This window comes from Dasypus novemcinctus, chromosome 19, assembly GCF_030445035.2.
Source record: "Dasypus novemcinctus isolate mDasNov1 chromosome 19, mDasNov1.1.hap2, whole genome shotgun sequence".
NCBI classification, from domain to species: Eukaryota; Metazoa; Chordata; class Mammalia; order Cingulata; family Dasypodidae; genus Dasypus; species Dasypus novemcinctus.
Window position 1 is genome coordinate 1049690 of NC_080691.1, and position 23372 is coordinate 1073061.

At 38.2% G+C, this 23372-nt stretch overlaps 1 protein-coding gene across 3 annotated transcripts in view; it reads right to left on the reverse strand.

Annotated features, from left to right (window-relative positions):
• Positions 1–23372, reverse strand: part of LOC101444968 (putative zinc finger protein 705B) — a 63586-nt gene that overhangs the window by 24503 nt on the left and 15711 nt on the right. For 2 of the 3 annotated variants that reach the window (XM_071209696.1, XM_023592216.3), the window contains exon 5: positions 15066–15157. In XM_071209696.1, the coding sequence (XP_071065797.1) occupies positions 15066–15157 (92 nt within the window). Of the gene's footprint in view, positions 1–8; positions 14498–15065; positions 15158–23372 lie in introns of those variants that run through there. The other variant, XM_071209697.1, reaches the window with a different exon arrangement.

The following is a 23372-nucleotide window of genomic DNA, read 5'->3' on the forward strand; positions in this document are numbered from 1 at the left end:
ATAGAAAATGTCAGGGAACTTTCCTTTTATTTTTTTTTTAACTAGGACATCTTTAAATAAGATTTAATCCACATTCAAATACTTCTTGCAAAGTAGTGTTAATGGGTGAACAAAATATTTTCAAATGTAAATATATTGCTTTAACATTACATTTTAATTTGAGATAACATTTGTCAGGACATAAAATGGGAATCGAAGTTCAAGAAGAAATGGGAACACACATTTCTGTTTGATTATGAAAAGTCAATTTGTATATTTTTAAACAAAGAGTGATATGAACTCAGTATATATTTAGATGATAGTGGATTCAGTTAAAAGAATGATATAGAAGTCTTATTTTAAAAACTGCAGTAAATGCAGTGTGTTAGATATATCATTTGGAGCTATGTAAATTTATGAGAAAAATGTTAAGAAGTCAAGTTAAAAATGTGCCAGGGTTATATAACTTTTAAAATGTCTTTTTTAAGCACAGAAGCAAAATTTTTGGAAATCATTTATATAGCTTATGAAGGATAATTGCCTCCAATTGTCTCCAAGATATAGTTTCTGGAACTATTCTAAACTTTTTATTCTGTTTCATAAAATTTCATGTCCTTGTACTTGCCTGAGTCAATGGGGGATGTAGAGTGACAGATATCATTCTAGACTCATCAGTACTATATTAGTTTTCCAGGGATGCCTTAAGACCATCATATCCTGGCTGGCTTAAGCAACAGGAATTTGCTATCTTAGTTTTGGAGGCTAGAGTACTAAACAAGGCCACCTTTCTTCCAAAATCTGCAGTGTTCTGGTGGTGGTTTGTTGGTAATAAATCTTTGCCTCAGTTACATGGTTTAATTACTTATGTCTCCTATTCTTTTTTTTTAAGATTTATTTTTTATTTATTTCTCTCCCCTTCCCCCCTCCCAGTTCTCTGTTCTCTGTGTCTATTTGCTGCATGTTCTTCTTTGTCTGCTTCTGTTGTCAGCGGCACAGGAATCTGTGTTTCTCTCTGTTGTGTCATCTTGTGTCAGCTCTCCATGCAGCACCATTCTTGGGCAGGCTGCACTTTCTTTTGTGCTGGGCGGCTCACCCTACAGGGCACACTCCTTGTGTGCATCAGCACTGCACATGGGCAAGCTCCACACGGGTCAAGGAGGCCCAGGGTTTGAACCGCAGAACTCCCATGTGGTAGATGGATGGCTTAACCACTGGGCCAAGTCCGCTTCCCTCTCCTATTCTTTCTAGTACTACTGTGTGGTACTATTAAGATCAAGAAGATAAAGACGATCGCTTTCAGTATCTGTTATAACTAACTCTAATAACAAAGAACTCTCTTTCCTGTATAACCTTTTCGTTCTTGGATTTCTTAGACTTCTTTTTTTTTCTTGGTTTTATTTTATTTTTTACACTTTTTTATTAAAGTTAATAGATCACAAAGAATTTACATTAAACAACATTAAAAAAACCTAAAAAACATGAGCTTCCCATATACCCCACTCTCCACCCTCCACCCCATCATTTATGTAAATTGTAATTTTTGAAGATATACACATCACAAAAACGTTACATTAAAAAATGAGGTTCCTGTATACAGCCCCCCCACCCCATTCCTCCCACACCAATAAACTCCTCATTCATTGTGGCACACTCTGCAATCAGTGAACACATTTTTGAGCACTGCTGCACAGCATGGATAATAGTATACCCTGTGGTTCACACTCTACCCCAGTACATTCAGTGGGTTATGGCAGAATATATAAAGTCCAGCATCTGACCCTGCAATATCACTTAGGACAACTCAGGGTCCCCAAAATGCCCCCACATCACATCTTTTCTTCCCTCTTCCTGCCCTCAGCAACTACTGTGGCCACTTTCTCCACCTCAATGCTACAATTTCTTCTATTACCAGTCACAATAGTTTTATAGTAGAATATCAGTGTGTCCACTCTAATCCATATTTTATTCCTCCATTCTGTGGATCCTGGGATGGTGATGTCCACTCCTTTAGATCAAGAGGGGGTTTAGATTCCGCATGGATGATGGATGCAATTCCTCTGCTTGCAGTAGTTGGCACTCTTGATTCCCTGGTGTTGTGGTTGACCGTCTTCACCTCCCTATTAGCAGACCTGGGTAAATCCAATGAACCAGAGAGTAGGAGCCACAACTCTGCTGAGGTTCAGGGCCCAGCTGGCACATGGGCAGTCCAGAGATTCAAGTTCCCTGAGTATGCACCACCCCTAGTGCCAACAACAGATTCAGTAGAAGTGACAGAAGAGGCATGTGTAGGAAGGTCACATCTGAGTCCAGCTCCATCACACTCAGGAGCACAAATTCCAAAGGAGGGCCCTCTGACATGCCTCAAAACTCCAAATCCATCTGCCATGACCATATACCCTGTGGCTCTCCAGAGCCTTCAGGAGAACCAGCACCTAGGGTTCTATCTACTTTGGTTCTCTCTGGGATCCTGCTGAGGTGTGCATAAGCGTGACCCCTCTGATGACTTCCTGACTCTTTCTGGAAGACTCTTAGCCATATAAACTAATTTGTCTTTGCTATTTCCCCCTTTTATTCAAGTCAAGAAGCAGCTTTTAATACTTGATTCAAGACGTAGGCTGAGATACTCTGCTGGTCTGAGTTGACCCTTTTATTCAAGTTCTCTTTCTAGTTGCATCACCAGTTAGAGATTGGTAGTAATTGCAGGGAACTTTCAATAATCTTCGCACGTAGACTGATGAGCAAAGGATTGAACCCTTACTGGTTCACAGTGGTTAAAAACACCCTCTGCACACTTATTAGTTGACAGTTAATTCACATAGAAAGAGGTGCAACCCACAGGGAGACAGCAAGAATTATGTAATACATGCTATATAAAATATATTACATATTTGTGTGTTTATGCATATATATGCACACACATATATCAAGAACAGGCATATATTGCTGTATAGTACAGGGGAGAGAGAAACTACAGATTTCGTCCAAGCAAGACCAAAATAAAAATATGAATAAAAATATTAGCAACATCAGCAGTGAGCACCATAACAATTAAAAATAAGAATCCAAACATGGTAAAATATTTTAAGTCACCCAGAATGATCAGTTTTCAGAAAAAAAGTGTTTCATACACAGGGGGAAATGCAGTGAAGAGGATTGTTCCATAACTATCTCCAGAAGTCTTTCAAATGAAGATATCAAACAATTATTATATGTGTTCCAAGAACTAAAAAAGATCATATTTAATGAATGAAAAGACAGTATGGCTACAATAAAGCAAGAAAAGGAATTTCTAAGAGGAGATAAAAATTATTTTTAAAAAATTTTAGTGTTGGTGAAACAGTAACTCATGAGAAATTCTGTAGAGCAATGCAACAGGTAATTCAAGATGGCAAAAGAATGAATCTTGAACTAATAAAACCCATTCTTCAGAACCCAACTAAAAATTACTGAGGGAAAATTAAGAGAATGTCAGTCATCTGTGAGAAACATCAAATACACCAACTTCCATGTAACTGGACTCCTAGAAGGAGAGAATGGGAAGAAAAATATTTGAAGAAATAAAGACCAATAATGACCTAGATTTAATGATAAACAATATTCATATCTAGGAAGTTAAAAACAAACCCTGCTAGAATGTATACGAAGAGATCCACACATCACAGAGAAACTATGAAAAATACAAGGACCCATACAAGGAACAAATGTCTAGAAGAGAGGTGTGAACTCTAAGTTTCAGTGTCCTCAGCTCAGCCTATATCAAGCCAACAATGGCTCATTTGAAAAGCAGGAATTAAAAATATTCTGTAAGGCATTTCACTTGTGGCTGCAGCCAGATAATCACAGCAAGGAAGAAATTATTTCTCAATTGCTCCTGGAACAGTTAATGATGAATGGATACTGCAAAAATGGGTCCACTTTGAGAGGGAATTGCAATTCAAGCAGAAGAATCCTGGAGAAACTCATGGAAGATCTGACCAATGATTACATGAGGTCACCTGATTTTGTTCATGTCCACATGCAGGGACAGGAAGCCCACTTCTCAGAGAATATGACCTTAAGTACTCATCTCATGGGAAAAAATGTCAGCAGGAATCCAAGAGGAGTATGAGGACACCCTTCCATGGCCCCCAAAAGATTCTCCTTCAAACAGAACAAGCAGAGGAATATCAACAGTTCTGTGATATTCCAATCAAGTAAATGACAGTATTACTAATTGAGTCAATCAATTACCTACCCTGGTTATTATTCAGGAAGATAATAGCCCTAAGCCTGAAGAGGGGTGTGGAACTTGGGAGAACCTGCATAACTCCAGAAGAGCAGAGCTTGGATCCTTTGTATCCCGGAAAGGATCCCTAAGAGGACCTTCTCAAGATGTCCTGATGGAGGTAGAACCACAGTTTCTTCCCAGGATAGATCTAGCCAGCTCTAAGCCTGTCCCTACCAACCAAAGCAATTATAAACATCCATACATTGAATAAATCAGGAAAGTGTCCATAGTTCCCCCAAATCATACAAGTGTGAGAACTGTCCCAGGATCTTTAGGTACCAGTTCAGCTAGACACCTACCAGAGAAGACACAGGAATGGGAGACCATTTGTTTGTGCTATGTATCAGAAAGGTTTCTTCCAGACATCAGACTTCAATGTGCACCAGAAGATTCACAAAGTGGAAAGCTCTTTGAGTGTGCACATGTGAAAAGCCCTTCAGCCAACAAACTTGTGAGCTCATGAGAGTATCAGAGAAGCTACTGCCAGTCTTCTACATATCACTGCCAAGTGAGGACCCACAAGAAAATTAATTTCAAAACAGATTCTGCCACATCAAAAGGCTCTCCTGCTACTATCTCCACACAAGATATATTTTTAAATTATACAGTTTGCCTAATCATTCCTGCAAAATGTTATTTAGTAGGTAGATCATTTAAATATTGGTTACTTGAGTAGAATTGTTCTGTCTTCTCCCTTCCTTTATTATGTGACACACTTACTCATAGTTTAATTCAGAAGAAAAAGAAAACTAAAATCAAGTATAATGAGAAAATTGTGAAAGCAACAAGAGAAAAATGATGCATTACATAAAGTGGAGTATCAATAAAATTAAAGGACAGTGGCCACAAAGCAGTGGAATGACATTGTCAAAGCACTGCAAGAAAAACACTGTCAAGTATGAATTCTATATCTAGCAAAATGAAAGTCAAATAAAGATAATCCAAGATAGACAAATACCAAATATTTAAGCTGTTTGGCCTAAATAACAAGAATTATTGACTCACAATTTCAGAAACTAGCCATCGAAAATGAAGGTGTCAGCAAGGCTGTGCTTTCTCAAGTCAATCATTCTGGTGATAGCAGAGCTTTATCACATTATGGTGCCTTATATCTATGCCTCTGACTTTCCCCTACTGGTGTTTGCCAAATTAACTCTGCTTATAAAAGATCCAGTAATAGGATTCTATTTACAATAGGTTCATACCCAAATTAATTGAGATTAAGAATAAGAACTTAGCATTTCTGGGGACAAATCATTTTAACTACCATACATGCCTTACAAGAAAACTGAAAGGAAGTACTCCAGACTGAAAAGAACTTATTCCATTGGGAAACAATGAAGAGCACAAGAAATGATAATATGTGGGTTAATATAAAAGCTTCTATAGGTATACATTTTGTTTTTTATTTTAATTTATGAAAAGGAAAATTGTATAAATCAGTAATTATTACATGGAGCATTTGTAACATATAAAAAATATATATCATAACAACCTAAAGAAAAGGGAAAAGAAATAGAGGTACATTGGAGAAAAGTGTCTGTATTTCTGGATTGATCTGAAGTAGAATGTATAAAATAAGCTGTATTCCAATCTTTCAATTAGAATCTAAAAGGAATAACTAAAGGAAATGTTAAAAGTAAACAAATCAATTTAAAGGGTACACTAATAAGTTATACAAAACAGAAGAACAAACAAGAGAGAAGACACAGAAAATAAGTAACTACTAATATAGATTTATAATTCCAGAAATGCCAACAACCCATTGAATGTGAATTGCCTAAACAGCCCAATATCACAGATCAGCTGGATGAATTTACAAGATCTAACTATGTACTGTCTACAAGAGACCCATCTTAGATTAAAGACACAAATAGAGTGAAAATAAAATGATGGGAAAAGACATATCATTCAAGCAGAAACCAATAGAGAACTGGAGTAATTATATTAGTATCAGATAAAATAGACTTTACAAGAAACATTACTAGAGACAATGATGGATATTTCATAACAAATGAACACATGAAGAAAATATAATTTTAGATATATGCATACTTAATATCTATGCCTCGAAATACCTAAAATAAAACCCTGACACCTACCTCAGAGATAGTAGAAGAAGGATGGGGCAAGGTTACTGTCTCATGATCTTCCCCAATTCAGTTCCTCATACTTTTTACTGCCAGTTCATAACATTCAGCCTGATTTTTAAAAGCATGTGTTCTAATTTGGCTTATGTGGATCATTTTCTCTCTCTGAATGTCCAACCTATACTAGTTTTAGTATATACAGTTGATGTACAATGAATGTTTTTGCACTAAAAAAGTAAATGAATGGATGGTATCCCACACAGAGATGGGGAAGCAAGGGAGCACAGCATATTCTAGGACCTGTTATAAGTTGTTCCAAATGCCCTCAGTAGCATTTTCTAAACTGAACTACTAAGGATGTTAATGCATTTTCAATGAAAAACAGGAGTTCAGTACTCAAAATTTACATTCTGTTCTTTTCCTGGCTATTCTTAATGCCCATTACTGTGTTTAAACCAATTTCCCCACTTTCACAAATTAAAATTATTTGTTCAGAATTTTATTAATAACTTGTGAATTTCTACTCAGAACCTTTTTAGAATATCCTGACCTCTAGTGTAGCATAACTCTGATGAGATGGTAGGGGTGAGCCTGGAGAGATGAACTGTGGCCAGACCATGAGATTTTTGATATGAAATGTTCAGGAATTTGGACTTTACTATGGAAACTACATAAACAAGTGAAAGATTTTTAATCGGGTTGTTATATTTTTAATAGCATCAATATAGAGGATGAATTGGAGAACGTTCCATCAAGAGGCAGAGGAACTAGCAGAAATCTTGTGATAGAGAGCCAGGATACAAGTAATGAACACTTGGGATAAGTCTATAGCAGGAAAAACAGGGAAGAGGAGGGAAATTAAGAAACTGTATTTAGGGAGTAGAGTTGGCACATCATCACTAAGTGCATTAATGAATGAGAGAGCAGGACATGTCAAGGAAATCTTCTATCTTCTGGCTTAGAGCATTGGTGGTGACTGCACCCTGACAGGGAAGAGGGGGAAGAACATTGTATGAAGAGCTTTAGTTTGAGGTGCCTATGAGAGTTCAACTGGAAATTCAGATGTGTGGCTGAGGAGACAGTTCTCACTGGATGTGAAGAGTTGGGTTCACTGTATTTTGATTCAGTTGAATCCATAATTTGGAAGTGGTCACTCCAAATTGTATTAGAGTGAGGGGTATATGGGCAGGAGTTTGAAATTTTGGGCATCAACAGGAAAGGGATAAATGGTGGGAGACTACACTGAGAAGGAAGAAACCCAAGGATAGGAAGGAAGTTGAAAAGGATGATACGGGTAAGCCAAGGTGGGAGTAGGGAAAAATATAATCAAACCTATAAATAATAAGAGAAATCAGGAAGAAATGACCAAGAAGATAAAGAGGAATGTACCCATTACAATTAAGGACTTGAATGTAAATGGCCCTTAGAAGAGCAGTTTCAGTGGAGTAGTTGGCTGAAGTGTGACAAGATCACAGCTAGTTGAATTGGAAATGAGTAGTGTCAAGTAGTGACATCTAAGAACCTTAGCTCTGAGAGGAGATTGAGGGAGCAGTACTTACAGTGGTGAAGGCCTTCAGCAGAGAAGATATTTCAGTTTTGGATGAGACATAAAGAGAGGGGAGAGCATGCTTATGTGCCAAGAGAAAGCCAGAGAGAGGGAGGGGAGACATCTGAAGGGACTGAGCAAGGTTGTTGGGGCAAGAGGAGAAGCAACATAGTTGAGGTCAACTGAAATAGGCCTATTAATATTTGCTTATCCAAGTATATTGTTCATCAATTGGCATATTTTGGATAGATTCACTAAGTTAAGCAGAAACATTTTCTTACCCATTTGACTATTCTTTACCTTAGTACGTTAGAAGAATTAAGGGTTAACTTGCCCAAAAACATGCCATGTTCCTCCTGTTGCTTCTACCCTGCTCCCACCACTCTCCATACAGATCCCAAAATCCCATGTGATCTGCTTTCTTCTCAGCTCTCCAATTGCATTCCCAACCAATTTTCCCCACTCTCTCTTCTGTTCCTTGAACTGTGGAACTTCTTTCCCCATTTAAAGCATTTGCTCTTCCAGTGACTGCTGCCATGAAAGCTCTTGCCTTAGCACTTTGAATGGCTGCCTCCTTCAAATTCTTCATAACTGAGCCTGACACTCACTTCATCTCCTCACATGAAAGGATATCTCTGTAACCACCTATACGTTATTAGTGATCATAGTAGTCATTTTTCTTTAGTGTGATAAGGTTTTAACTTTATATTTAGAGATGTGTAGATTCATATTTACAGAAAAATTACAATAACAATTTAGGGAATTCCCATACAACATCCTGGCACCCACACATGGTTACCACTACTACTGACATTGCAGATCAGTGTGGTCTATTTGTTAAAACTGATCAACCAATACTGAAGCATTGCTATTAATGAAAGTCTATAGACGATAATTCTTTTTAATTCCTTCAAATCATTGCATGAAACAATCGCTATCTTTTCTGGCATTTAATTAGGCCTGCTGTAAATAAAGCACCATCAAGGGACAGTGATTTACCATAATGTCAGTTTTTCAGTGTACATAAGTGCACGACATTCCAAATTGTGAAATGAGTAAGACCAAATGTATTAAGATTTATGGTCATCTTCCCTCTGAGTGTATAAATACTCAATACTGAAACAGTACAGAGTCACTCTCTCCTAGTGGAGCATGCAGAGCAGGCATCTACCAACTCTGGCCTGAGTAGCAGGCCTGCCTGGGAGACTGGCCATGATTGTATCTTTTGGCCATTTGTGCTAATAAGCTGTTCACTTACAAGATTTTTTGTGCCTGAGCCTGTGTTCCCAAGATGCACTACAAAGCAACTTGTTCCACTGATTTAGGGGGCTGCAAGCAGAGTAGCTTGCAAATTATGGGATGGAATTGGTTGACTTTTTGGCCATTATTTAAACTTTCTTTCATATCTTTTGTATGTATGGTGGTGTCTTGAGCAATACAGGACCAAAGCATTTGTGTAGTAAACAGTCTACAGCTGATCACTGATCAGTTTTTGATTACTGAGTTCAGATCACTGAGTAATGGCTCTGGGGGAAGTTATTACTTCAACCTTCTCTGCACAAAGTCGGTGGCAGCGAATGTTTCAACCTTGTCTACTATCCTGGGTAGAGGTAATGCCCCACATTTCAGGTACCTATGGCATGATGTCTACATCCTCTTGAGGAAGGGGATCAATAAATGGGACTTTAAGAATCCGCCATGAACACCAGGGAGCTGTCAAACTGGATTAATCCTGAGATAAATGCGGTTGGGGCTACCAGTGCCTGGCTCATGGTTTCTTATATCTCTTTTCATTCTGGAACCAGGATTAGTATCAGGCCTCCAAGAATAATATTGTTGTGAGTGTGAGGCCATTCACTGTTTAGGAGATTATGAGAATTGAAGATGGAGACCTGCAGGTGAAATCAAAATTATGAGACATTAGAAAGATAAGAGTAGGGAGTTCCAGTACTCAATCCTTTCACAACAACTATAAGACAGGCAGGGAACATCTGAAACACCTATTTCAAATGTCCAAGTCCAGTATAACACTGTACAACATCCATGGAAGAGTAGGAGGAAAAGGCCAATAAACTATCATAAAAAACTGTAATTACAATCTCTGAGTGGCAGCTGGTTCCCATCATATAATCTCACAAAAGGCCACCCCCATGGGGTACAGACACTGGCTAGCTGCCACTGGCAGAAAGGTATTTAAAAATCCTTTTCCCCAAGAACAGGACAGGCACACCTGATCATTGACCGCAGCTTTTTATTATTGAGTTAAGATCACTGGGTAATGGTAATGGAGGAAGTTATTGTTTCAAACTTCTCTGCACAAACATGGTGGCATTTACCAACCTTTACTGGACAGAGGCAGAGGCAGTGGTGATTTAAAGAAGCAGTACGTCCCAGGGTTGTGGGGGAGAGTAAACTGAAGTGCTGCATTTGTTGCCAGGCTAGAAAAGCTCAGCTTTAGGAAGGCATTCAAGTTTTGCTGTCCTTACTCTCCATCTCCACAGGACACATTGGAGCAAGCCTGCAACCCTTCATTAGTCCCTGGCTCTTTTTTGCCTAGGAAAGAACAACTTGGGAAATTCATCTCTGGGGTGACCTTCCTTCCAGAATTTACACTATACAAAAGCAGCATGAGGCAATGAAATAAGTATAAAAAACTATAGAAGTGGAACAGTTTGAGACAAAGGCCTGCAGCTTCAAATACTCAGGAGAGGGCTGTCTATATACTAGGAAAAGAGCAGAAAACCAAATTCCTGTAAATAGTGAAACTCCAAAACAACTAACAAACAAAGACACAGGACAAGATGGAGGCCCAGAAAGACAAGGAAAACCCTGCACAGTATATTTGCCTTGACAAGCCTTCCTGATAAGAGGGCTGAAGCCCAAGAAAATGTTTGTCTTCTCACCAGCTGTTTACAAAATGAAAACAACCCATCCCAGGCATAAATACAAGAATTGATATTTAAAATATTAACACATAGAATGTGCAAGAAAAACAACAAAATACAAAATGAGAAACAGGAAATGATCATCCATCCAAAGGGAAGCAGATAAAAATACAGAAAATGCCAATGAAGATAAGAATGTGGACATAATGAACAAAGTATTTTAAAGAGAGGTCTTAAAAACTCTAAAGAGGGTGAATGAAAGTCCAAGTAAAGAGCTAAAGTATATCAGAAAAACAATAAATGAGTAGTATAAAAGTTTAGGTAAAGAGAAAAATGTAAACAATTAAGTAGAAGTAACAAAATAATAGTACTGGATTTGAAGCCCACAATGCCTGGTATGAGAAATTTTCAGGAGGGTTTCAAGAGTACATTGGAGCTGGCAGTGATCTTGAATAAAAACATTTGAAGTGAGTGAGGCTGAGGAGGACAAAGAGAAAAGAAATATTGAAAGTGAAAATAGCCTAAAACACCTGCTTCATACCAATATATCCTGCTCTGCCAGATGGAGAAGATAAAAAGGGGCAGAAGGATATTAAAAAAAAAAGAGAGACATTCACAAACTTTTAAGAAGGTGTGATTATGCAAATACAAGAAGCTTGGTGATCACGAAATGGGATAACCATGAAAAAATATAGTCCACCATGTATTGATTACACTACCAAATGCAAAGGACAATGAGAGTTCTGAAAGCTCCAAAAGGAACATTTTACATACAATTAGATTGAGAAGTGATTGATTTCTCACCAGAACTCAATGAAGGCAAGAGGGCAGAAGGTTGAAATATTAAAAGTTCCAAAGGAAAACAAATGCCAGACAAGAATTTATATAGTTAGCTGCTCTTTCAAAAATGACCCATGTTTGATCCTTGGGGCTCCTGGTATAGGCATGCCCACATGGTGAGCCAGCCCCATGCGGCAAGCCAGTGACCATGCAGTGACCCAAGTGGTGTGTCAGTGCCTGCGTGGCAACTTATGCATTGAGCCAGTGCACAGTAAACCAGTGCCTGCATGGTGAGCCAGTGCCCATGTGGTGAGCAAGTGCCCACACAGTGAGCCATGCAGCAATATAATGATGCAACAAAAAAAGAGAGATGAAGGGGAGTCAAGGCAAGACAACAACAGAAACAAGGAACTGAGGAGGCACAAGTGACAGGGAAACTTTCTCCACATCAGAGTCTCCATGATCAAATCCCAGTGCATCCTAGGGGAGAAAATGAGAAGAAAAAAAAAAAAAAACAAAAAAAAACAAAAAAAAAAACAGACACAAAAGATCACACAGCAAATGGACACAGGCAGCAAAAAGAGCAGGGTGGAGGGGAGACAGGGGAGAAAAATATGAGGGAGAAATTAAGACATTCTCTCTTAAACAAAAGCTGAGTGAATTCATCACTACTAGACCTGCCACACAAGCAATGGTAATGGGAGTTTTTCAGACTGAAATGAAAAGACACTAGGTACTGAAATGAAAAGTACTACCTAGTGAGTACTTCAAAACACCCTAAAGAAACAATGATCTGTAGTACAGGAAACCATTTGGATAACTGTAAATGCCAGCATTATTGTATTGTACTGTTTGGTATGTAACTCCACATCTTGCTTCCTACAAGCACCTAAATGCAAATGTAAAAAAGGTAGTGATAAATAAAGTCTTTGGTACATTCAATGCACAAAAATATAAGTGATAAGTAAAAAATGGTGGTGGTTCACAGGCTCATAGTATACATGCAAGCTACTGAAGTAGTATGGATGACTACAGGAACTACTGAAGAAATTAAAAACAGTTTATTCACTATATGAGTTCTTTGGTATGTTTAAAGGTTAAATCTATGGCTGAAGTCTCTTTCATAACTAAAACTATTATACTGTGAGTTTTTACATTTAAAATAAGAATACTGACTGATGGCTTTCTCAAATTTTTGGCATTTACACGGATTCTCTCCAGTTTGAGTAATCTCCTGTTGTCCAAGTTTAGAATAATTAATGTTTCCTCATACATATATTATGGTTTCTGTCCAGCATGAATTCTCTCATGTCTCCTGAGAGCAGAATGAAAAGTGAAAGTTTTCCCACACAGACAACATTCATAGGGTTTCTCTCCAGTGTGAATTCTCATATGTTGAAGACTAGCATATTGACTGATGGCTTTCCCAGAAAGATGACATTCATAGGGGTTCTCTCCAGTGTGAGTTCTCTCATGTTGTTTAAGAGAGATATGTTGACTGAAAGCTTTCCCACATAGAAGACATTCATGGGGTTTCTCTCCAGTATGAGTTATTTCATGTTGTTTAAGGATAGATGATTTAGTGAAGGTTTTCCCACAGTGATGGCATTCATGGGGTTTCTCTCCAGTGTGAGTTCTTTCATGATATTTAAGGGAAGTATAATGACTATAGGTTTTCCCACACAGATGACATTCATACGGTTTTGCTCCAGTGTGACAGATCTCATGTTGTTTAAGGGAAGATAATGTAGTGAAGGCTTTCCCACAGAGATGGCATTCATGTGTTTTCCCTCCACTGTGAGTTCTCTCATGTTCTCGAAGATGGGAATGTTGACTGAAAGCTTTCTTGCATATATGACATTCATGGGGTTTCTCTCCAGTGTGAGTTCTTTTATGTCTTTTGAGGGCAGATGATTGAATGAAGGCTTTCCCACAGTGATGACATTCATGGGGTTTCTCTCCGGTGTGAGTTATCTCATGATATTTAAGGGAAGTATAATGACTATAGGTTTTCCCACACAGATGACATTTATATGGTTTTGCTCCAGTGTGACATCTCTCATGTTGTTTAAGGGAAGATAATATAGTGAAGGCTTCCCCACAGAGATGGCATTCATGGGTTTTCCCTCCAGTGTGAGTTCTTTCATGTTGTCGAAGATGGGAATGTTGACTGAAAGCTTTCTTGCATATATGGCATTCATGGGGTTTCTCTCCAGTGTGAGTTCTTTCATGTGTTTTGAGGGAAGATGACTGAATGAAGGTTTTCCCACAAAGATGACATTTATGGGGTTTCTCTCCAGTGTGAAATCTCTCGTGATATTTAAGGGAAGTATAATGACTATAGGTTTTCCCACACAGATGACATTCATATGGTTTTCCTCCAGTATGACAGATCTCATGTTGTTTAAGGAAAGATAATGTAGTGAAGGCTTCCCCACAGAGATGGCATTCATGGGTTTTCCCTCCTGTGTGAGTTCTCTCATGTTGTCGAAGATTGGAATGTTGACTGAAAGCTTTCTTGCATAGATGACATTCATGGGGTTTCTCTCCAGTGTGAGTTCTTTCATGTTTTTTGAGGGAAGATGACTGAATGAAGGCCTTCCCACAAAGATGACATTTATGGGGTTTCTCTCCAGTGTGAGTTCTCTCATGATATTTAAGAGAAGTATAATAACCATAGGTTTTCCCACATAGATGACATTCATATAGTTTTCCTCCAGTGTGACATCTCTCATGCTGTTTAAGGGAAGAAGATGTAGTGAAGGCTTTCCCACCTAGATGACATTCATGGGTTTTCTCTCCAATGGGAGTTACATTGTATTGCCTGAGGTCAGAGCATTGGATATAATTTTTATCACTTTGGTAGCATTCATATGATTTACTTGTATGGTGAAGATGCTTATGTTGTTTAACATATGAATAGTCACTGAGGACTGCTGGAGGTGGTTTCCTGAAATAGGATTTCTTTGTTAAGTGAATCAATGCGTATTGGTTCACTATGGATGTGTGAGAGGAATTTTCTTGCAAAGAATTACATTTAAAGGAATTCTTTTGGGTGTGAGATCTGTGCTGTGGGGAATTAGATGAGAGACTGTAAAACTTTTGTCCATTTAAATGAATTCCTACATTTCCATATACATGAAACCTAGACTAATCCACTAGTGGTAGTCTCCAATTAAAATATCTGCCATGTTGGTTTCATATAAAAGTATTCTAATCCATACACACAGATTTTCTCTATTATAACACTCTAATTGCAGAGGTATCTGATCAATTTTGAGTTTCATGATGTTTCAAAGATTACATTCATAAAACTTGCTTATACAATTTGATTTTTATGTGAACTCAGGTTAGAGTTTGTGTTTAGGTTTTTACTGAAAATTCAAACTATCACAAATTTTTGCTGGATTAGCACTTAATTCTAACATTAATTTTAACTTCATGATTTACTGAATTCCTAATTTATCCTATCCTTTGGTATCTATTTGGAACACTAGAGTATATAAAATTGAACTTACCAATGACATGGTTTTAGAAGTGTCTTTCTTACAGGTAGGTTGACTGAATATCATTTCTATCATTTCCCATGTTTTAAAGGCACACTGCCTCCCTGTAGTAATTGAAAAAAGGCAGAATAAATTGTTAGAATAGTTTCAGGGGAAGAAAAATTTAGAAAGTTCCAAATATCCCTTTCAGTATGTTTCCCACATTCACAATCAGCTGGGTAAGAATATCAAAGTCATAAATAAGAAAATTCTAAGACATAATAGTCAGAAAGGATTTTGAGACATGCAATGTGAGAATAAAATTGGGATGTTGGTGAGGTAAAAAAGAGGAAAAAAATCTTTCAAGAATAGGAACAGGACAAGGATTATTATGTGACAGTTTAATTATAATAACAAATGAATATTCCTTTCCCAATGCCAAAGACACTCAATAAAGCTTAAAAAATGTATGGAACAAACACATGACTAAAATTTCCCCAATATCTTCGTTACATTTTAGAAATCATAACTCATATGAAGAAAACTGAAGAAATCGTTACAGGCGGCAGACTTGGCCCAGTGGATAGGGCGTACGTCTGCCACATGGGAGGTCCATAGTTCACACCCCGGGCCTCCTTGACCCGTGTGCAGCAGGCCCATGTGAAGTGATGTGTGCAAGGATTGTCATGCCACGCAGGGGTGTCCCTTGAGAAGGGGAGCCCCACGTGCAAGGTCTGCACCCCATAAGGAGAGCTGCCCAGCATGAAAGAAAGTGCAGCCTGCCCAGGAATGGCGCTGCACACACAGAGAGCTGACACACGATGACTCAAGAAAAAGAAACACAGATTTCTGTGCCGCTGACAACAACAGAAGTGGACAAAGAAGATGAAGCAGCAAATAGATACAGATAATAGAGAACTGGGGTGGGGGTGGGAGAGAAATAAATAAATAAATCTTTATAAAAAAATACCTAATTAAAAAAGAAAAGAAACCATTACACACTTAAGGAATCCTGAAGTTAAAATATTCAAGCACATACTTCATCATGAGACCCCTCTTCTAATGCAGAGGTCTTTACAGTTCACCTGGATTCTGGTATTGAGGACAAACTACTCCTTCTCTCGACACTTCTTCCTGTTCCAATTGGGAAAGCACATCTCTTTTGCAGATTTGATATACTGTTTGTATGAAAAAAAGGTACCTGGATTTTGAGTTATGATAGTAACAAGTCATGATCATGATGTATATCATAAGGTACCAAAGAATAGGGTAAGCATTGAAAGTCAGCAACGCAACAATAACTTGAACTTAGATCACTGACAATATTTCAACAGAATCTGTAACTCTTGAACTTTTGCCCATTTCAGTGAGGATCACTGTTTGTTGTTACCCATGTACTAGTAAAAAGAGAAACTGCAGAACTGCCTACATTCTAAATGGTTTGAAATCTGTTTTCAAAGTGATTGAATATTATGTTTAAAAATAATCCAATTAACATAAATTCTAAAAAATGACCTAAATTCTAATAGGAAAAGGATACAAGCAATGTTTCTACTACTGTGTTCTGAAGCCTCAGCATAGCACTTGGAGGAGAATACTTATTTCAGCACAGCCCTGAGAGTTGGAAATTGAAATTCAAGAAAGACATTAAATTGTGGTCAAGGAGGCGGGGCAAGATGGCATCTGAGTGAGTGCACCTCATACTCTCTCCAGCAAAGAAGGGGCTGAGTAGGCTTCGAGTCCTGCTGGACTGGGCTATTTCGGGTGCTTACAGGACAGGAGGTGTCTGGACGTCGATTTAGTGGGATGGTGACAGAGGAGATTCTTGCAAGAGTGAACTTAGCCAGCAACAAGAAAATAGAGTTTGAAGAACAAAGTGACAAAGACAAGACATAACACTTACACACAAACAACAACTAATTAATCCCCAAGATTAAACAAAGAAGCTAAGGAACAGATTAAACCCAACAAGATAGAATGATGATGAGACAGGAACAAAAAACTACAAACGAAACCAATAATCGGGAAAAAAAGGCCAAATCCAATGAACAAACTAAAAACCAGGAATGGGAGCAGAACATCAGACAAGTAATTAAAGATCTCAAAACATATATTACAGACCAACTTAATGAAGTAAAGTAAGAGATTAACAATATGAAGAAAACACTTGGAGAGGAAATTGCAGACATATGCAAAACGAAAACATATATGACGGTGATGAACATCACAGTTCAAGAAATCAAAAATACACTCTCAGCAAATAGCAGGAGATTAGAAGAGACAGAGAAGAGAATTAACGACACAGAAGACATTACATCTGAAATCGAACAGATAGTAGAACTGATCGATAAAAAGAAAAAATCCAGCTAGGACACAGGGACCAGAACGACAATTCTAAATGCACAATCATACGTATTCGAGGCATCCCAGAAGGAGAAGAGAAGGGAAAGGGGACAGAAGGAGTGTTGGAGGAAATAATGGCTGAAAACTTCACAAAACTACTGAGAGAGATGGATATACATGTCCAGGAAGCACAACACACCCCAAACACCATATCCCAACAGGCCCACCCCAAAACATATACTTGTCAAATTATCCAATGCTCAAAACAAAGAGAAAATTCTAAAAGCAGTAAGAGAAAAGAAAACCATCACATACAAGGGAAGCTCCATAAGGTTAAGTGCTGATTTCTCATCTGAAACTACGGAGGCAAGAAGGCAATGGTTTGATATACTCAAGGTACTAAAAGAAAAATATTTCCAACCAAGAATACCCTACCCAGCTAAATTAGCATTACAAAATGATGGAGAGTTCAAAATATTCACAGATAAACAGAAATTAAAAGAGTATGCCAGGGAAACGGACTTTGGCCCAGTGGTTAGGGCGTCCGTCTACCACATGGGAGGTCCGTGGTTCAAGCCCCGGGCCTCCCTGACCCGTGTGGAGCTGGCCCATGCGCAGTGCTGATGCGCGCAAGGAGTGCCATGCCACACAGGGGTGTCCCCCGCGTAGGGGAGCCCCATGCGCAAGGAGTGCACCCTGTAAGGAGAGCCGCCCAGCGCGAAGGAGGGAGCGCCTGCCCAGGAATGGCGCCGCCCACACTTCCTGTGCCGCTGACGACAACAGAAGCGGACAAAGAAACAAGACACAGCAAAAAGACACAGAAAACAGACAACCGGGGGAGGGGAGGGGAATTAAATAAATAAAAATAAAATCTTTAAAAAAAAAAAAAAGAGTATGCCAACAAGAATCCTGCCGTTCAAAAAATACTAAAGTGAGTTCTGCAGTAAGAAAGAAAAAAACAAAAGTGGCAGAGTTGGAGGAGAGTGTAAGAGCAACAAAAAAGACAAAAAGAGAAGGAAAAAAAAATATGACAAACACAAGTCCAAACAAAATATGGCTAACATAAATAATTCCTTGAAAGTAATAACACTGAATGTCAATGGATTAAACTCACCTGTCAAAAGATTCAGACTGGAAGATTGGATAAGGAAATATGACCCATCTATATGCTGTCTACAAGAAACACATCTTAAACCCAGGGATTCGTGGATGTGGAAAGTGAATACCTGGAAAACAATCTTACAAGCAAACAATAACCAAAAAAAGGCAGGAATAGCTATATTAATATCAGACAAAATAGACTTTAAATGCAAAACAATTGTGAGAAAGAAGGATACTACATATTAGTGAAAGGGATAATCTTTCAAGAAGAACAAACAATCATAAATATTTATGCTCCTAACAAGGGTGCCTCCAAATACATGAGGCAAACATTGGAAAAACTAAGTGAAAGAACAGATGCCTCTACAATTATAGTGGGAGAATTTAATACAACACTATCAACTTTGGATAGAATATCTCAAAAGAGAATCAATAAAGAAGAAAAACTTTGAACAGTTTATTAGAGGAGCTGGATCTAATAGACATTTACAGATCATTACATACAAACAGAGCAGGATATACATTTTTCTCAACTGCACATGGACCATTCTCCAAGAGAGACCATATGCTAGGCCACAAAGAAAGGCTCAATGAATTCAGAAAGACTGCAATCATAAAAAATAGTATCTCTGACCACAGTGCAGTGAAACTGGAAATCTTCAAGGGCCAGATTTCACACGAAGATATGGAAATTAAACAGCACACTCTTAGAAAAACAGTAGGCCAAGGGGGAAATCTCAAAAGAAATTAATAACTACCTTGAAACTACTGAAAATGATAACACAACATACCAAAACTTATGGGATGCAGCAAAAGCAGTACTGAGAGGGAAATTTATAGCCATAAATTCATACATCAAAAAAGAAGAGCAAAAATTGAAGAACTAACTGCACATTTGGAGGAATTAGTAAAAAAAACAACAACAAAGTAACCCCACAGGAAGAAGAAAGAAAGAAATAACAAAGATAAGAGCAGAAGTAAATGAAATAGAAAATAAGAAAGCACTTGAAAAGATAAACAAGACCAAGCGCTGGTTCTTTGAGAAGATCAATAACATTGACAAACCCTTAGCTGGACTAACAAAGAAAAAAAGAGAGAAGATGCAAATACACAAAATAAGAAATGAGAAAGGAGATATCACCACTAACCCCACAGAAATAAAGACTATCATAAGAGGATACTTTGAAAAACTATATTCCAACAAAAATGACAATTCAGAGGAAATGGATAAATTCCTAGAAACACATAAGCAGCCTATATTGATGAAAGAAGAAATTGATGATCTCAACAAACCAATCACAAGAGATAGAATCAGTCATTAAAAACCTTCCAAATAAAAAGAGCCCAGGGCCAGATGGCTTCACAGGTGAATTCTAAAAAACATTCCAGAAAGAACTAACATCAATCCTGCTGAAACTCTTCCAAAAAGTCGAAACAGAAGGAACATTACCTAACTCATTCTATGATGCCAACATTATCCTGGTACCAAAGCCAAAGACACCACAAGAAAGGAAAATTACAGACCAATTTCTCTAATGAACCTAGACGCAAAAATCCTCAAAAAATGCTTGCAAACAGTATTCAACAACACATTAAACAAGTTATACACCATGACCAAGTGGGATTCATGCTGGGTAAACAAGGATGGTTCAACATAAGAAAATTAATCAATGTAATATACCATATAAACAGATTGAAGGGGAAAAAATCACATGATTACATCTATAGATGCAGAAAAAGCATTTGACAGAATACAGCACCCTTTCTTGATCAAAACACTGAAAAGATCAGAATACAAGGAAATTTTCTGAACATGATAAAGAGTACATATGAAAAACCCACTGCCAACATCATTTATAATGGTGAAATCCAAAAATCCTTCTCTCTAAGATCAGGAACAGGACAAGGATACCCACTATGACCTCTTCTATTTAATATTGTCTTAGAAGTACTTGCTCAGAAAAAAAAAAAAAGTACTTGCTAGAGCACTGAGGCAAGAACCAGATATAAAAGACATTCAAATTGGAAAGGAAGAAGTCAAAATTTCATTGTTTGCAGATGACATGATCCTATACATAGAAAACCCTGAGAGGTCTACAGCAAAGACTCTAGAATGCATAAAATGAGTTGAGTAAAGTCTCAGGTTATAAGATCAGTGCGCAAAAATCAGTAGCATTTCTGTACACGTATAATGAGCAAGCTCACCGAGGAAATCCAGAAACAAATACCATTTACAATAAATTAAAAAATGAAATACCTAGGAATAAATTTAACTAAAGATGTAAAAGACTTATACACTGAGAACTACACAGCACTGTTCAAGGAAATCAAAGAATACCTAAATAAATGGAAGAATATTCCTTGTTCATAGATAGGAAGACTAAATATTATTAAGACATCTATCCTACCAAAACTCATCTACACATTCAATGCAATCCCAATAAAAACACAGCATTCTTTAAGGAACTAGAAAAACTAGCAATGAAATTTATTTGGAAAGGAAAGAGGCCCTGAAATGCCAAAGACATATTGAAAAAGAAAAACGAAATTAGAGGAATCACACTACCTGACTTCAAAACATACTACAAAGCTACAGTAGTGAAAACAGCATGGTATTGGCACTAGGAGAGACACACATACCCATGGAACCTAACTGAGGATTCTGATATAGATCCTCATATATACAGTCATATAATATTTGATAAAGCCACCAGATCCTCTCAACTGGGAGAGAATGGCCTATTCAACAAATGGTGCCTGGAGAACTGGATATCCATATGTAAAAGGATGAAAGAGGATCACCATCTCATACCTTATACAAAAAACAACTCAAGATGGATTAAAGACCTAAATATAAGAGCCAAAGCCATAAAGACTATGGAAAGCACCATAGGGAAGCACATACAAGACCTTGTAATAGGAACAGGCTTCATGAACTTCACACCCAAAGCACGAGCAGAAAAAGAACAAATAGATAAATGGGACTTCCTCAAAATTAAAGGCTTCTGCATCTCAAAGGAGTTTCTCAAGAAAATAAAAAGAGAGCCCACACAATGGGAGAAGATATTTGGTAACCATATATCTGATAGGAGTCTTATAACCTGCATATATAAAGAACTTCTATATCTTGAAAATAAAAAGACAAACAACCCATTTTAAAAATGGGAAAAAGATTTAAACAGACACTTCTCCAAAGAAGAAATACAAATGGCTAAGAAGCACATGAAAAAAATGCTCCAAATCTCTAGCTATCAGGGAAATGCAAATCAAAACTATGCCAATTTGCATACAGGGCAACACTTATTGCAGTGATGGAAAGCAAAATATAAAAAACAAAGCTTTTGCATTTCTTAATTTTTTGATACCCCAATTTATTTTTACCTTAATTTTTCTAAATTACTATGTATTCTATATCTAACCTTTAAACTCATCACTATACTCCATTTTACTATTAATGGAACCTGGCAATATATTGGGCTTCACTTTTGAAGAAGTTTTGGACTATAGAGAGGTTCAACAATGGCAGGGAAGGAATACTGGTGTGGGATCTTATTGACAGGGGACACATGGGTGGCAGAGAGTTCTAAAGGGCATATATCTGGGGTACAAAAAAATGTTTGAATATTTCATAGTGGATACAATTAAAAACAACAACTGTGGGAGTGTTGCGTTCCTAGCCAGGGGAGATCTATCACAGTCCCTAAAGGAACAGCAACAATCCCCCAAGTGCAATGGCAAAGACCAAAACTGAATGAAGGTCCAACAATGAGCCCTTGATTCTAATGACTATGCATGTGAGTCTGTGCACTTGAAATAAGAACAAGGCTTAGAGCTGCAGGGTGCCTAGGAGTTACCTCCTGAGAGCCTCCATGTTGCTCAAATGTGGCCAGTCTCAAAGCCAATCTCAGCATGTATATGCATTGCCTTCCCCTCAGCATGGGACATGACTCCCCAGGATGAGCCTCCCTGGCGCCAAGGGAGTACTACCAAGTAACAGCTGATGATGTAACTAGAAAATGATCCTGAATAAAGGGTCAACTCGGACCAGCAGAATATCTCAATCTACATATAATACCAGAAGTTAAAAAATGCTTTTTCACCTGAATAAAAGGGGGAAATGGAAAGGACAAATGAGTTTATATGGCTATGACTCTCCAAAAAGAGCTGGGAGGTTATCAGAGGGGATGCCCTTATGCACACCCCAGCAGAGTTCCAGAGACAGATAAAGTAGATACTACCCCAGGTATTGGTTCTTCTGAGGGATACAGAGACCCACACGTTCTATGTTCATGGCAGATGCAGTTCAGTGCCATGTCAGTTGGCCCTACTTTGGAGTTTGTGTTACTGTGTAATGGAGCTGGACTCAGATGTGATCTTTGTTCACAAGCCTCTCCAGTTATATTTACCGGAACTGTAGTTGGTGCTGGGGTTTAATATATACCCAGGGGACCTGAATCTCTGGACTGACCATGTGATAGCCAGGCCCTGGGCCTCAACAAACATGCAGCTTCTGTACTCTGGTTTATTGGACTTACCCCACTCAGCTAAATGGAGGTAAAGAAGGTCAACCACCACACCAGGGAGCCAAGAGTGCCTACAACTGACAGCAGGAGGATTGCATCCAGCATCCATGTGGAATCTAAGGCCCCTCTTGATATAGATGTGAGTGGACACAACCATTCCAACATCCACAGGATGGACAGAGTATGGATTAGAGTGGACTTACTGATATTCTATTCATGAACTATTGTGATTAGTAATTGAAGAAAATGTGACATTGGTGGGGAGAAAGTGACCATGGTGGCTGCTGGGCGTAAGAAGTGGGAGGAAGCGATGAGATGTGGGGGCACTTTTGGGACCTGGAGTTGTCCTGAGTGGTGCTGCAGGGACAGTTAT